Here is a 15,902-nt window from a genome sequence, read left to right as displayed (position 1 = left end):
ATTACTCTTGAAAAACATTTTCCCCTCTCACTGTATTTATGTATGATACAATCCAGTGATTTCAGGGTATCCTTTATTATTCTCATAATAACATGAGAATGAATAAGAATCTAATAGCTATTCAAAACATACCAAGAAATGTTAAATCCTGGTTTTCAAATAATATGTTTTCCCCATATCTATGATTCATAGAATCAGAATCAGAAAGCCTTTAATAGTCCCACAATGGGGGAATTTGCAATAGATTAAGCACAATAGATTCTTATGATGATACTGACCGGCCTCTGCAGCTCAGGGACACCTGCACTATGACCAACATCACTAGAAGTGTGGTCATGGCTGTCGTCATCATTGGAGCTCTCTTTGTGATTTAAAAAAAAAAAACATCAAATCAACTGCCAATGAAAGAATGTTTGGTTACAGCATAAATGGGTTACTCTCTTCAAATATTATCTGTCACAAAATGCAGATGGCTGAAGTCTAAGGATTTGACACTGTAACTGAAGTTGCAAGTTAGAACAGTGTAGATAAAGTTAAGTTTAACTTTTGTTTTGTGGCAGACTATAGTTCAGCGAACAGTAAAATGCAGTCCTTATACCTTGGTTGACGTTTGTGGTTGAGTCTTCTCTATCTCTCCATATCATATCTCATCCAACGACTTTGTTCCTGCAAAAACAAAAATTACATTTTGAGGTGCTGCCACTTTTTTCGGTTCGGATGATTTTCATGTTTTACATTTTGTTCCTGCTGACCTTTATTTGAATACAATTTGTCAAACAACATCCTGCTCCCTCCTGCCTGCTTTTTGGGATCCGCACCCGCCATCACCACCCTGCAAAACGTGACAGAATGACCCGACCAACCATCGGATCCCGCAGGTACAACGGACCGGTGTCATTTCCACCCTGTGCCTGACAGTGCAATGTCCACGTTAGCCCACGCCTCGTCGAGTTTGAATTGCGTCACTCGACGAGCCATAACGTCCACATCAATGTCCGGCCGAGACCTCCTTCCAGGTGGCCGTCCAGGGTGACACTGGGTGTCTGGCAGTGCACGCCCACGTCCAGCCACGCTGTCATCGTGCATGATGAATTGAGTCGCATCCACGACGAGCCGTGCAACGTCCGCGTCAACGTCAGTTGACTCTGGATCCCAGAGCGGCTCAGGACTGGTCTCATTTCCCCGGCGCCGGGCAGTTCACACCCACGTCGGCGTCCGGCCGAGACCTTGTCCCATACGGCCGTCCGGGATGCCACTCTGCGACTGGAAGTTCGACGTTCGCGTTGAGCCATGCGTCGTCGCGTGAACGTGCGAGAGGGATCGCACTCACGCCCATGACGCTCCGTGCCGCGTTTTTGTCCACCCCAGGCCGAGTCCCGTTCCCATCGGGCCGCCGCCCATCGTATGCTGGAGAGGCAGCGGTTGCCGTCTCCACCATTGTTCCCTGGCGAGTGGACCTTTTGGGAGACTGTTGGGACTTTTGGAAGCAGTCCCTTGAAGGGGGGGTACTGTCATGATCTGGTTGGCAACCAACGGGTGGCGCTGTCGGCCCCGCCTGCACCTGCACAGGTGCTGGTCGTCCCGATCCTTGGCGGACTGCCACGTTCGGATTGGCGACCACCGGGTAGCGCTGTCAGCCCTGCCTGCTGCCTCGCAGGTGCTGGTCGTTACAATTAGTGACACTTAAAAGGACTCCCGGCACGACCATCCGGTGTCGTGTCATTGTTTGTTGCATGCTTTGTCTGCAATTGCATGCGTTGCATGCTGTGCATGTGTTTGTTTAACCTTGGCGGACTTTTACACTTGGTTTTCTTTTGATACTTTGTTTTTTTCTTTTCAGATGATTTTGATGTTTTACATTTTGTTCCTGCTGACCTTTATTTTAATACCATTTGTCAAACAATCTCCTGCTCCCTCCTGCCTGCTTTTTGGGATCCGCACCCGCCATCCCCACCTTGCAAAACGTGACAGAATGACCCGACCAACCATCGGATCCCGCAGGTACAACGGACCAGTGTCATTTCCACCCTGTGCCTGACAGTGCAACGTCCATGTTAGCCCACGCTTCGTCGAGTTTGAATTGCGTCACTCGACGAGCCGTAACGTCCACGTCAACGTCCGGCCGAGACCTCCTTCCAGGTGGCTGTCCAGGGTGACACTGGGTGTCTGGCAGTGCACGCCCACGTCCAGCCACGCTGTCATCGTGCATGATGAAGCCAAAAAGCTGAGCCAAAAAGCAAAGCTCTCAATCTACCGGTCGATCTACGTCCCAACCCTTATCTATCGTCATGAGCTATGGGTTGTGTCCGAAAGAACGAGATCCCGGATGCAAGCGGCCGAAATGAGCTTTCTCCGTCGGGTGTCCGGGCTCTCCCTTAGAGATAAGGTGAGAAGCTCGGTAATCCGGCAGGGGCTCAAAGTCGAGCCGCTTCTCCTCCACATCGAGAGGAGCCAGATGAGGTGTTTCGGGCATCTGATTAGGATGCCCCCAGGATGCCTCCCTGGTGAGGTGTTCCGAGCATGCCCCACTAGCAGGAGACCCCGGCGACGACCCAGAACATGCTGGAGAGACTATGTCATCCATCTGGCACAGGAACGCCTCGGGATCCGCCAGGACGAGCTAGAAGAAGTGACTGAGGAGAGGAAAGTCTGGGCTTGCCTCTGAAGCTGCTGCCCCCGCGACCCGACCCCTGATAAGCGGCAGAAGATGCATGGATGGATGGATAAAATAAACAAACTATTTCTATATTCTTAAGTTACTACACAATAAATGCTGTGCTATTTTCATATGCTACGGTACAGAGATGACAAAGAGAACAGACTTAGTACAATATTTCTCATTGGTGTCTACTTAAATTTCTTTGCTTGGAAGATTTCCAATGTGCTGCAACAGCTCTGAAATAATGTCCCTTATCCGCTAAATTCGAATCGTTAACAGCAGTTTGCTGAAACAAATTGTCACTCCGTTGCTTCTTAAAAAAATGAAAATGTTCGTGTTTAATATATTTTAGGGTTTTACTCCTGTTCTCTCGCTCCATAATGCAACCATTTATGTTGATGCCGTTCGATGTAAATACTGCAATGTATCATGGGTAAATGATTATTCGATTATATTATCTCAGCAGTTTCCAGCGAATCACGACGAAAGTGAAAACCTCTCAAGCAAAACGAACAGTTTTCAATTGCTGTTTAACTAAAATGGTTTCTTTAGCTATTTTAAAAGAAGTATGTCATATGAGGTGCAGATCACGTAGCAATATGGGCCAATCGTGATAGACGCGCGCCCAAATGCATCGTTGCACATGTGTTTTTGCGTTTACAATAGAATTGGGGCTGCAATATTAGCTGTATGTATCAATTTAATTCGATTTTATAAAAATCATAGAGTAATGCTGGCTGCACTGAAGCATGAACCATAGTGAAGGTGGTGACAACAGTCTCTAAAATACGATTTATGAGACCAATCTATGTCAGTTTCATCATTATCTGAATGAAATATGCTGGATGCTCTTGATGCTAGTGTGCCACGTTGTTGGCATCTGGCCGTGACATCGAATGCTACATGCAACGCACCAATTGTAGGCCTTGTGTTACTTATACATATTTTCACATATAAATATGTTATGGCGGGCATGCTCATTCCTCTACTGCTACAATGTCTTACTTGCTTAAGGTTGTCCATCGTGTCCGATGATGACTGGGTTGTGGGTATGGCACTGGCATGATGTCTCCTTTGACGTTTCCTGGTCCGTCGGTCACCTCGGTCTTCCTCAAGTTTCTGTATGCCTTGTTGGAGGAGCTGCCGCCAGATGGAGCGTTGAACTGCAATGTCCTCCAGCTGGGTCGGTCGGGTTCAGGCCACATTTTTTCATGGCCGTGTTCACCTGGTCTTTATAGTGTTTTTGGGGCCTCCTGCCAGGTGACGGCCGAGATGGACCTGGCCATAAAGCACCTTACGTGGCAAGCGCTCTTCTGGCATCCTGATCACATTGCCTAGCCAGCGAAGTTGGTGCTGGGTAGCTTCCACACTGGTGCTGTTGGTTTTGCAGAGTATTTCAGTGTGGGGGACTCTGTCTCTCCAAGATAGCCCAGGGATGCATTGTAGGCACTTGATGTGGAAGGCCTCAAGCATACTGAGGTGGCGACTGTACAGGGTCCATGCTTCGCAGCTGTCGAGGAGGGTTGACACAACAACAGCCTGATAAACTGCAGTCTTGGTGTGGTGTTTGAGATCTTTGAAAGACTCTTCTCCTAAGTCTGCCAAAAGATGCTGATGCCTGTTTGATCCAGTTTTGTATCTCTCTGTCAATGCTGCAGTCGTCAGAGAGAAAGTTGCCCAGGTATTTGAAAGAGTCCACTATTGCTAGTGACTTATTGGAGATGGTGAATGTTGGTGGATGAACTCGAGGAATGGATGCCCACTGACAGATTACCTCAGTCTTTTCCACATTGACAGAGAGGCCCAGTCTACCATAGGCATCTGCAGCAGCTGAGAGACTAGCTTGTAGTGCTTCTGGTGTGTGGGCCACAACTGCACAGTCATCTGCATATTGGAGTTCGATGACTTGCTCTGATCTTACTTTCGTGACTGCCTGGAGCCTCCTCATGTTGAATAGATTTCCATCAAGCCGGAAATCTATGGTAACCCCACTGTTCTTCTCGATCCTCTCATGGAGCAACAGTGTCACACACAGGAGGAAGATGTTGAACAGGACTGGTGCGAAGCCACATCCCTGGCGTACACCAGTCTGGCACATTAGGGTCTCATACACTCACACATTTTTTTGGGTCTGGAATGCACCCGTGGGGACACTTTAGGAAATGTCATGAAACATCTTTAAAACATGGTTTGAAGTCTCTCAGAGCAATTTGCCCATAGGGACCTCATTTTAGGGCACCGCGGGTACATGAGTCCCCACCGGGCTGCGTGCAGTCAGGTTGATGTCCCCACCGGGGGGCGCAAACGAGACCTACACACACACACACACACACACACACACACACACACACACACGCACACACACACACACACACACACACACACACACACACACACACACACACACACACACACACACACACACACACACACACACACACAGCACACCACACCACAACGAAATAAAATAAAATGAAATCAATAAACAAATTCCGTCTTCCTTGTGTTTTCTACATATTGTACTTGGCAAATCAAGAAAGCCTTATTCTGATATACAGTACTGAAGAGATAAAATATTGCAAGTTGTGTGGCAAAGAGGTAGAGAAGATGTTCTCATTCGCCCCCGAGACAATCAGGATGCGGAACACAATGAAATGTAGGGAGGGGTGGTACTGCACGGGAAAAATATGTGAAAATGTGAAGCCATCAAAGATGAACCTTGTAATAACGAGGAATAACTAGAGAAAAAAAATATTTGAGTTTTCTTTATGATTAATATTTCCTCTCAATTTTCAATAAAGTTCTAAGACCTGAAAATATCCCACCATCTGAAGAAGTCGCCAGCTCGAAGGTATAGTTGGAACCTGCTCCAGTTGAACGGCAACGTAAACCATGAATGACCAATCAACGTACTCATCGGGCACACTTATACAAACAGAAACATATAGCAAGAACCACATTGTAATCAATCTCACACAGATGATATTTCATCCAATCGCTTATTGAGATTTTTTTATTCATTTTAAGATCTCAAATCAAAACATATACACGCACTCACTCAGAACAAGTAGTTCACGTGGGACTCTATCATTGCGCGGATGTTCATGTGCTCCACTCTGTCGTGCTGCGGTTCTATAAAACCGCTGCACTTTTCACCGCTGGGAGGACGCTGTAAAGAGCGACGTTTTCTGACATCGAAGCGTGTCCGTGTCACAAGCATTCGTGGACTCATGCTGGCTTCTGCGAATACTCGAAGGAAATCTTCAGCCTCTTTTTACACCTGTCCACTCACCCTGAATGACCGCGGGGAATTCTTGAAAACTTAGGTATTTCTTACATCTCTTTTTGTGTTACTTTTTCTGCTGGTTAATTACAACCAGAATAACTCTCAATTAAAAACTTGTGTTTGGAGCGGTTTACGTGAATTTTTCGTTTCGCTGTCTTGTGGACTGATGTAAAACAGCTGTGTTAAATGTCCGATTGCGAGTGTCGCCATATGGGTGAGCTAACTTCAGAGCTAACTTGCTCATTCAATAACAAGCAAACCTTCTCCCCTTCTTGTTGACGTTACTGATGTGGTGTGTTATTCATTTTTATACGAGAGACTAAAGCTTTGTCCGATTTAAAAGTAGCTCATTTATGCAAGAGCCCGGTCGGTAATTTTGGATGCGGTTGTGCGCGTGCGTGAACACGCGTTTTTTAAGATAGACTCTGGAAAAATGGCATAATGGACCGGGTGCTCGAGTTGTTCTGGAAGTCAAACTCAATGTGTGTATTGTGTGTTGCGTGCGTGCGAGGGTGCGTGTGTGCGGTGGATGCTGTCACATACGAGTGAAATCGAATATTACCAAACCCGATTTACCTTTGGGATTAACACTGGTCTCATCGGCTACTATTCAAACATACTCAAACAAAACTTTTAATTGACGTGCCATCAAATGACTAGCAACACTTCCAGATCATTTCATTAGGTACAGCATGTATACATTTATATGCAGTGACGTGCAGTCAGGGGAGGCAGGTAAAGCCGTGCCTCACCTGTCATCATCGAAATATCAAATGAAAAAAAAAATATAAACAGTTATATTTATTTAGTGATTTGTACCTTAAAGTTCTTTTCCATTTAATTTAATCATTTTTGGATTTTTATTTTTTATTTTTTGTAAAAATGGCTGGATTTTCACATTTAGCGTTCAAATACTAAGTACAGAATAGCGGTGAGGCAGCAGCCTGCTGAGCCTCACCATGGATTGCGCAATCACTATGCTCACTGTGCTGTCTTGCTCTGCAGTGAGACCGCATTGCTGTGCCCCTGCATATCGCTATTAGTGTTCAAACACTTTTAGTATATGAACTACATTTCTACAGTTTAGCTGGTGTATATAATGTAGAGTGACTTTACATTATAAACACTGCACAACAGTGTTTATTTTATTTTTATCAAAACTGTGTGCATAGGTAAGGCACATAGTTCTCCTGCCTCATGACAGGGGGCGCAGAATAATAGAATTAGTGAGCACAAGCTACAGTACAGCTACAGCTGAGATAGGCTCCAGCAACCCCCGCGACCCTAATGAGGAATAAGCGGTACGGAAAATGAGATGAGATGAGATGAGAAGCTACAGTAAACAGTTAGCAAGTTAAGGGCAACCATGCAGTCATTTTTTTCGTGTTGCTTGGCCTTATTTTCAGAATGGAGGATTACATATCTAATGAAAGAAAGATAGGCTTCTACAAAGAAGGTATCAATGCCTTTCTTCAGAAGGATCGGCGCATGGACTTCATTTATAAGTAAAGGTAACACGATAATGTTTTTTAATTCTTTTTTTCTATGCTACAGTTTATATAAAGAATGCTGACATGACATTTTAAACAAAACACATTAACTGTTGCCAATCAAATGGTGAATAAGCTACGCTGAAGAATTTATATGTTTGTAAATCTGACTGATGACGTCAGTGCCTCACCAGCCATGAACCTCACCGCACGTCACTGTTTATATGCATCCACTGGACCATTAAAAAAATTTGAATGATAATGTCTACAAACATTAAAATCATGGCCAATCTGCTAGGGTAGCAACATTCTATGAACAATTTCAAACATTCGAAAGAGTAATTAAAAATGTATGTGGATAATTAACTGCTCACAGAGTACATAGCAACATTGACAATGAACATGTGGATCTATCAATTCTTTAGAGAAAAAACCCTCTTTCTGGAAGTGCATTAGCTTTGTGTTCCACCTAAACAGTCCCCATTTCACTGTTTGTGAGGAAACAAATGAAATAATTATTTCACTATGCAAATAGGAGATGGTTTAAGTGGAAAGATGCACTGGTGATTTCTTCTTGCAATTAATTGAAACAAAAGTTAACCACAATGATGGGTACACAAATGTCAACATTTCAATTACTCGTCATGTGCCCTTGAGTATCACTTAAAACTTGTCTCATGCTGTTCTCAAGTTATCAGCCGGTAAGGCATTTCATTCCATTCTTCTTGAAGGGCAGCCATTGGGTTGTTTTGGTTCTGGGGTGTAAGGATTTGAACCTCTCCACAGCAATTTAGCTCATCTCATAGGAACAGGTTTAGGGAAGGTCTGTCTCAACTGGTGCCACCACCAAAAGTTCTTCCGCTGAAAACAGTGACTGACGTATAGCGCTCTCCTTGAAGTCACCAACAAGTCACCCCCCCATTTCTGAGCCACACTGAGACGCCCAGGCCCATCAAGATGCTGACACCTGTGCTGACTGGTGTGTCGAGTACCCTTGCAGTACCCTTGGTATAGCATGCAGACCACACAAATGTAAAAAATATCGAATGATCTGGCGTGACACTTAAGTGTCTCTCACCTGCCTTAACTTTTTTACTCCCTAGCAGGCATTTTGCATTTCTTCCCCCACAGCCTACAGAGCCTGCAGCCTAGCTTTGTAGTATGCTCCCTTAGTGGCTTCAGCAGGAAATTCATAACTAACATGTGTGTTCAAATAAACTGGTATAACTTCATTTGTTGTTCAATCTTTATGAAACTTTCAGTACAATTTCATAACATATAATAGAATAAGAAAGTTTTTTTTGTGAAATTAATTGAAGTTTTAGAAAATTATTGCAATGTTAATGAAGATTTTTTTTTTTTATTCCAAAACCTGCAAATTACAACAAAGTGCATTCACAACAAGTCACATATGCATGAAATAAACATAGAATGCATTTAAAATAATTCAGGATGTTTTTATTTGTGGTATGGTTTAAAACATGGAATGCATAGGTTCACCTTGCATTGGTCACAACCTGTTCTTGGCTCGCGACTAATTTTCTTCTTTGCACACTCTTTACATGTTCTCTTTTTATCATTCTACTGGCCATTGAAGAGTGTCATTCTCCTGCATGCATTCTCTTTTTCTTTTCCTTCTGTAATTGCCAAACAACTGATGAGCTAAGTTTGTCCTGAATTTTAAATGAGTCCTTCTTCGGAGGCGACCAGTTCTGGTTTTCACTTGATTGTTTGGAGAGAGTTTCATCAGTATAAATCCATTGCAAATACAAATATCCACTAGAAACCAGAACAGGTATTTCCACCATTTGAGTGATTTCCTGGAGATAGCGTATGAAGCACGTAGTTGATCATCCCTAAAGTATTTGAATGGTGATAGAAGTTCATCAATGCAACAGTCACAATTGTGTCAAATGCCAAAATGTCTTCATCAACATGGTCATGTATTTCATTCTCATCAGGATCTGGAAAGATATACAGTACATGGGTATTTTATAAAAAAAAAACGTATGGACCTCTGTTTCTATAATCATATTGAGAATGCAAAGCTATGAGGTACAGCTATTAATGGAAAACGCACCAGTCACTTACAATTATTCGCATCGGGTACCAAGTCAGGATCAACAATATCATCATGAAAATAGTGTTAGCATTAGAATATACAGAATTCAGGATACTCATTTTTAATATATCTCGGTAAATAAACAAGTTAGCGTTAGTTTATGCATTTCAGTATAGCTCATAAAATAGTTACGACATATACTTACATGATATTTCATCCATGACGAAAAATAGAAGGCGCTTTGAAGATGGAGGAGAGCACATTGTGTTGCGCATGATGGAGACGATGTCACTGACGCTCTTAAAGGCAAAGCTGCATATAATCTGATTTAAGGCTTGTGCCGCATCAGTTTCAATCTGCACTTTAACTGCTACCTTTCATTTTCTCGATCGAGAAGCACAATCGTCCGTAAATGGTTAACATCCATTCACGGCCCGCCTGTAGTCATCCGGCATTATTTGCTATCGCTTCAGCCCGACTGGAGGCGTGACCCGGGATACCCGGAAGTAAAAACACGACCGTAGTCGTTTGCCGGGAGGAATGAGTTAAATGTACCTGGAGTTGACTGGCATTCATCATCTGGTTTAAAGGCATTGTTAACAATGTAGGGGTCATGAGCATGGGATGAAATGTGGTGAAAGTACGTCCACTGCTACATATTTATGTGACTCTTTCAGTCTCTGTGTTTCTATGGCAACCTGTTGATGACACTGTGTGACACTGAGTGGCCACTTCGTCTGAGAATGTCCCGTTTGAAGCATGAGAATGGCATGGTACTGTTGAACCATTGTTAGATGCCCTCTTTTTTGCATTTCAAAATGTGAACAGAATGATGACGACTGCTTCAGCAGCAGCGCTCATCAAAGTACCCACAAGAGTAAATTAACAGTTCTCAATTTACAACAATGGACTCATCAAGCATTACACTCAGCCTTATGAAGTCATAACTGGGACGGAATTGTTCCTGCCACATTCAACATTTCATTCATGGCATAGAAATATATAAAAAAAAATACATGTTGCTATCTACTGTTGTATAAATTCCACGTCCTGGGATTAAGTGGTAGGGCTCAACGATATGACTGAAGAGTATATAGCTATGATTATTCATAGTGGTCAATATGGAGATACAGTATAGTACATTTTAAACTATTGAATACAACCACTGTGAGGGGAAAAATCATTGAATTTATGTGAACATGTGCTTAATTTTTCATAATGCCAAGCAACTTTGTCAAATAAATTGGTCAAGCTAAAGATCAAACACCTTTTTGACAATATTTGAACAAACTTAATGCCGTTTTCTTATTCTGCATGAGCGTGATGCTGCTTGTGTTTTGTGCAAGCTACACAATGGCTTTATTTGGGTTTGCTTTCAGATAGCTTATTTTCTATCAAACAACATTTTCTTAAGTATATTTGATTGATATCTCTCCTGATATCAATAGAATATCATGATCATGATACAAATTGATCGCCTACTTTGATGTGCTGTAAAAACATGAGGCTTCCTCCATTGGCATAAATTGAGCAAAAATGTGTTTCGAGACACTGACCAATCATTGATCCATTCGTACACTCATAATTGTAGTAAATGTGCGAATTAAAACCATGAATACATGTACAATATAAAATAATTGCATGATAAATTTGTCAAACAAAAAAACCCAGCATTTAGAGTTCTTGGCTTTGATCACTGGAGTGGTTGAATGCTGTGTGACAATGTACAGCACAGTTGTCAAAGTCAAAGCCTGGGGGCCAAATCTGGCTCGCCACATCTTTTTTATCCGGCCTGCTAAAGCAAATGAAGAATGTCAAGTGCCATGATGCCTGCTAAAGTCAGAACCAATCTTTCTGTATAAAGATTAATAATATTAATCTAATCTATAATAATAATAATAATAATAATCTGTATAATAATAATGACTTATTGTGGTATGTAAACTACAATAAGTCATTATTCTTCACTTCAGATTTGAAAACGAGTGATTCATTAATTTGTTGTACGTTCTCCATGTACAGTTGTGGTCATAAGTTTACAAACACTTGTGAAGAACATAATGTCATGGCTCTGTTGAGTTTCCAGTTATTTCTACAACTCTGATTTTTCTCTGATATAGTCATTGGAACAGATACTGCTTTGTCACAAAAACGTTCATGAAGATGAAGATTCGGTTCTTTTATGACTTTACTATGGGTGAAGAGAAAAAAAGTGATCAAATCTGCTGGGTCAAAAATATACATACACCAACACCAATTAGCAATGTTGGTGATTCGGAAAGTTGTCAGCGAAATGAGCTTCATAGCATGGCCTCTTAACTTTTTGTGAGTGATTATGAGTGACTACAGTTGATGACTTCGCTAAGGCCATTTTAACAGGGCTCATTGGATGCAAACGCCCGCAAAGAATGGGTAAATCAAAGAAGCTCAGCATGGATCTGAAAAAGCGAATCATTGCCTTGAACAAGTTTCATGTTAAAAAAGAATAGAACTTCAGCGCACAGATGCACACATTTAAAAGAACTCAAACGGAAAAAGTTCCAATCCGGTTACATTAATGTCTCCCCTTCCTCCTCAGCTCAAATATACATGAGAAGATGGCTGCCAAAGTGGCAACAAGTGCTGCAGTCAACGTTCTGTCATGGGAGCAAGTGAACTGCCTGGATGGGGTCCTGAGCGAGGTGGTGCCGGTTCACGGTCGCGGAAACTTCCCCACGTTGGAGGTGCGTCTGAAAGACATTGTGGCGCGGGTGCGCTCCAGCCTGACTCTGAGCGGCATCTGCGTGAAGGACGTACGTTTGAACGGCTCGACGGCCAGCCACGTGCTGGTGCGTGACTTGGGTTGGAGCTACAAGGACCTGGACATCATCTTCAGGGTGGATCTGCCGCACGAGTCAGAGTTCCGGCTCATTCGTGACGTGGTGCTTGGCACCCTGCTGGACTTCCTGCCTGAGGGTGTCAACAAGGAAAAGATCACGCCGGCGACACTCAAGGAGGCCTACGTGCAGAAGATGGTGAAAGTCAACACAGAGCAGGACCGCTGGAGCCTCATCTCGCTGTCCAACAACAACGGGCGCAACGTGGAGCTCAAGTTTGTCGACTGCATCCGCCGCCAGTTTGAATTCAGCGTTGACTCCTTCCAGATCGTTTTGGACTCTGTGTTGGCTTTCTACGCGGCAGGTGATGCCACGACTGCCAACCCTATGTCTCCTGAGTGCCACCCGTCAGTGAACAGCGAGAGCGTGTATGGCGACTTTGATGTTGCGCTGGGGCACCTGCGTGACAAGCTCATCGCCACCAAGCGTCCCGAGGAAATTCGTGGCGGTGGGCTGCTGAAATACTGCAACCTTTTGGTGCGTGACTTTCGGCCCGCTAGCGAAGAGGAGTTCAAGGCCCTGGAGCGCTACATGTGCTCGCGTTTCTTTATCGACTTCCCCGACATCAGTGAGCAGCAGCGCAAAGTTGAGGCATACCTCCACAGCCACTTTGTGGGCGAGGACTCCAGCAAGTACGATTACCTCATGATCCTGCGCCGCGTGGTCAACGAGAGCACCGTGTGCCTAATGGGCCACGAGCGGCGCCAGACTCTGCACCTCATCTCGCTCATGGCTTTTCGTGTACTCGCCGAGCAGAACGCCATACCCGACGCGTCCTGCGTCACCTGCTACTACCAGCCAGCACCGTACGTGCGGGACCACAACTTCAGCAACTACTACGTGGCCAACCAGAACATTCCCACGTGGCTGCCGTGCAACTAATATATTGACTCGGGCGGCCGAGGGGAAACAAAAAAAAAGCACAACAAAGGTCACAGCATTTTCTGAATGAAGCCTTTCGTTTTTTTGGGAACCCTTTGGTATGGTTTCACTTCTGATGGATCATGTGATATTTTTAAATATTATTCCTGATTTTCTTTCTTGCTTGATGCTGATAACCCCTCAAAAGATTCATGAAGCCTAAATTAGGCTTTTTTCTTTGCTTCTCTTTTTTTCCTTTGTCCTTCAATTATGGAAAATATGTTAAAACATACTATCTATGGGAAAGTGTAATACGGTGTACCCAAAAATGAAAGGAAAAACGGGTTGGTGTATCTGGTATATGATGTGGAGTCAATTTTGTTTTAATTAAATTTTTGACTTAGAAATGTCTTACAAAAAGGAAAAGAAAAAAACAAGAGCCTGCAACGTGTTTAAAAAAAATCTTTTTCAATGTGCACAGGTGAGTTGATAATGGTCACATGCCCATGTATCTCAGCGTCTGGTTTTCTCAGCACCTTCACGCTGAGGCATCGAAATGACTAATCATGACAATACAAGTTTCTGACCACAAAGTGCACAGGTAGATTTTTGTGTTTTTTTTGTTTTTGTGTTGTGGCATTTCAGACCTAAAATACGCATTACTTCTACGGTCTTACTTGGGCCTTCCATGCAGAAGCATGTGGCATGTCCCCATGCTGGGCCCGCAACCAGAGCCTTAGCCTTCTTCTATAATTATCCTTAATCACACTGAAGTTAGGTGGAGGGGCTTGCTGCACACTCCTTGTGTGGTCATGGGTAAAGATACCAGGTGTGCTTGTTGACATCATGCTATTATTAGCGTTGTAAAGTGGTGTACACTACCCCTGTTACTTGACCTGTTACGCAACGGGCAGCAATTTTTATTTTGTTTTTCCCCCACCCAAACAGCCCACAGCGCCAATGCGCAACTGTCCCCAATGTTTTCTCAGAATAGGTTGCCTCAACCGGTACGATGCTCCCTCCGCCTGTGTTTGTACCAGATAACCGGCAGCAACTCTTATCTGGAGTGGAGGGTGGCGTGGCCTGCCGCTCCCCCCTGCCCTGCCCTCCGTCTGCCCTCCCTGCCGTGCGCACCTTGTGAATTGCATTGCTGCCCACTGACACTCTATTTTTTTTTTCTTCACATTTTTTTTTAGTTGATCAAATTTGCTCGAGATGCTTGGTAGAGGCAGGTTGTCATTCTTCAGACTCTTTAATAGAAGGAGTGCTAGCGCAATGCCCAATTTAGGAAAATTCTGGTGGGTGTTTTATTCATTTTATTTCCTGTTCTTTTTGTCCCTGCTCACCTACTTACAAATAAAGAGAACCATCAAACTCTTTACTTCCACCCACTCCTGCACTCCCTGAGTGCAACAATGTTCCTATTTAGTCGATAAAGAAGGTGAATGACCTAATGAGCATTTGCTCAGGGATTATCGTCCCCCCAATTCCTTTTTTTTTTTAACTTTCATTTTGTGTGAGTGCAACAATTTTGAGCATTGTCAATCTAATGTAAAGGACTCTCAATCATGGCGGCTCACGCTTGTGACTTTGATAGATTTGGTTGCTCGGGCAGCCATCTTAGCTTTGTCAGAACAGCCCTGTGGTGCTCTCTGTTTGGCGATCATGAGTTATGACTCCTTGTTTTTGCTTGTGTTCACAGGCAGGTGTAAATGCTGCGCCTAGTCACGAAACTGCCAATTTAAGGGCTAAGAACCTTGAAGAAACGTGGCCTATATTTTTGTTTCCGTTATTTTACTCTGATTATTGAAGGTGTCTATGAGATGTCTGTTATCAGGGATAAATTAAATTTGAGGTTTAAAGTGCCTTTTTTGTTCGTTTTTCAGTTTTTGTTTCCTCCACGCTGCAAACTTGTCAGTTATATCGCTGCTTCCTTGTGCATGCTCTTCGTGGGGAGCAGGTGGCGCCCACAGTCTTGTTTTGCTCGCTATGTTGTGGTGATGGAATGGTCAGTGGTTTTATACCATGAGAACTTTCTCAAGAGTTTTTTGCGTGTGTGTGCGCGTGCGCATATATACATATCACATTAACTTTATTTTTGGAAGAAGACAGGTTTTTGTCCGTGTGAAAACTACGGTGACAATTTGCGGAGTCCCCCTTTCCCCATTTTTCAGCACTTTGATCTAAGTCAGCATTTTCCTTGGAAATATTCACATGTACGGGGAAAATGGGTTTGAAAACGAAATGATTAATAAATATATTGAATGCAGCATTTACCTGTCTTTTTTAAAACTCTTTCCGGGAAAGTGGTTTAGAACAGTGATTATCATTATATATGCATCTTAAATAAGGTCAGTTGAAAAGCCTTAAAAGACAACAAACACCATTGTTTTGTTTCCTAACTGACATCAGAAAAACGTTTTATAGCATCTAAAATGCCCAAAACACGCAGGCTGATATTTGTAGTCAAATGCAAAACACAAATAAAAATAACTATAGTTGCCCAAAACTGCCACTTATGAGCTTGAAACTGGGGAGATCCAGAAAATCCCACCCCCTTGATCGTGGTTATTTTCGGTCACAAACTGCCTTTCTCCAGAATCAAAACAATGGCTTCAGAGAGTTCAGATTCGGAGAAGATGCTTTCTTGTTACTCATCCAGTTATGA

The 15,902-nt window shown here is 43.4% G+C and overlaps 1 protein-coding gene and 1 long non-coding RNA gene across 3 annotated transcripts; one reads left to right on the top strand and one right to left on the bottom strand.

Annotated features, from left to right (window-relative positions):
- Nucleotides 1-301: 301 nt before the first annotated feature.
- Nucleotides 302-3,860, bottom strand: LOC148894520 (uncharacterized). The gene is made up of 3 exons (XR_016115755.1): nucleotides 3,665-3,860; nucleotides 599-666; nucleotides 302-361 (listed from the first exon to the last, which is right to left on the bottom strand). It is a non-coding gene; the product is annotated as an uncharacterized LOC148894520 (long non-coding RNA).
- A 1,970-nt stretch (nucleotides 3,861-5,830) lies between these two features.
- Nucleotides 5,831-15,518, top strand: tent5c (terminal nucleotidyltransferase 5C). 2 transcript variants are annotated; one of them, XM_089002816.1, is made up of 3 exons: nucleotides 5,831-5,985; nucleotides 7,352-7,456; nucleotides 12,076-15,518. In XM_089002816.1, exon 3 carries the CDS (start codon nucleotides 12,095-12,097, stop codon nucleotides 13,253-13,255), a length of 1,161 nt encoding a protein of 386 aa, XP_088858942.1. In that variant the 5' UTR covers nucleotides 5,831-5,985; nucleotides 7,352-7,456; nucleotides 12,076-12,094; the 3' UTR covers nucleotides 13,256-15,518. The 2 variants fall into 2 exon arrangements, with proteins under 2 accessions (XP_088858942.1, XP_088858941.1); XM_089002815.1 differs by lacking the exon at nucleotides 7,352-7,456.
- Nucleotides 15,519-15,902: the final 384 nt, after the last annotated feature.

Source organism: Hippocampus bargibanti, linkage group LG08, assembly GCF_051943395.1.
Source record: "Hippocampus bargibanti isolate YZ-2025 linkage group LG08, ASM5194339v1, whole genome shotgun sequence".
Classification (NCBI taxonomy): Eukaryota; Metazoa; Chordata; class Actinopteri; order Syngnathiformes; family Syngnathidae; genus Hippocampus; species Hippocampus bargibanti.
The sequence above is the reverse complement of the archived record's forward strand: the minus strand, read 5'-3'. Positions and strand labels throughout refer to the sequence as shown.

What these genes read in the sequence shown, in the direction of transcription:
- tent5c (XM_089002815.1), top strand. Translation starts at nt 12,095, where the DNA reads ATGGCTGCCAAAGTGGCAACAAGTGCTGCAGTCAACGTTCTGTCATGG.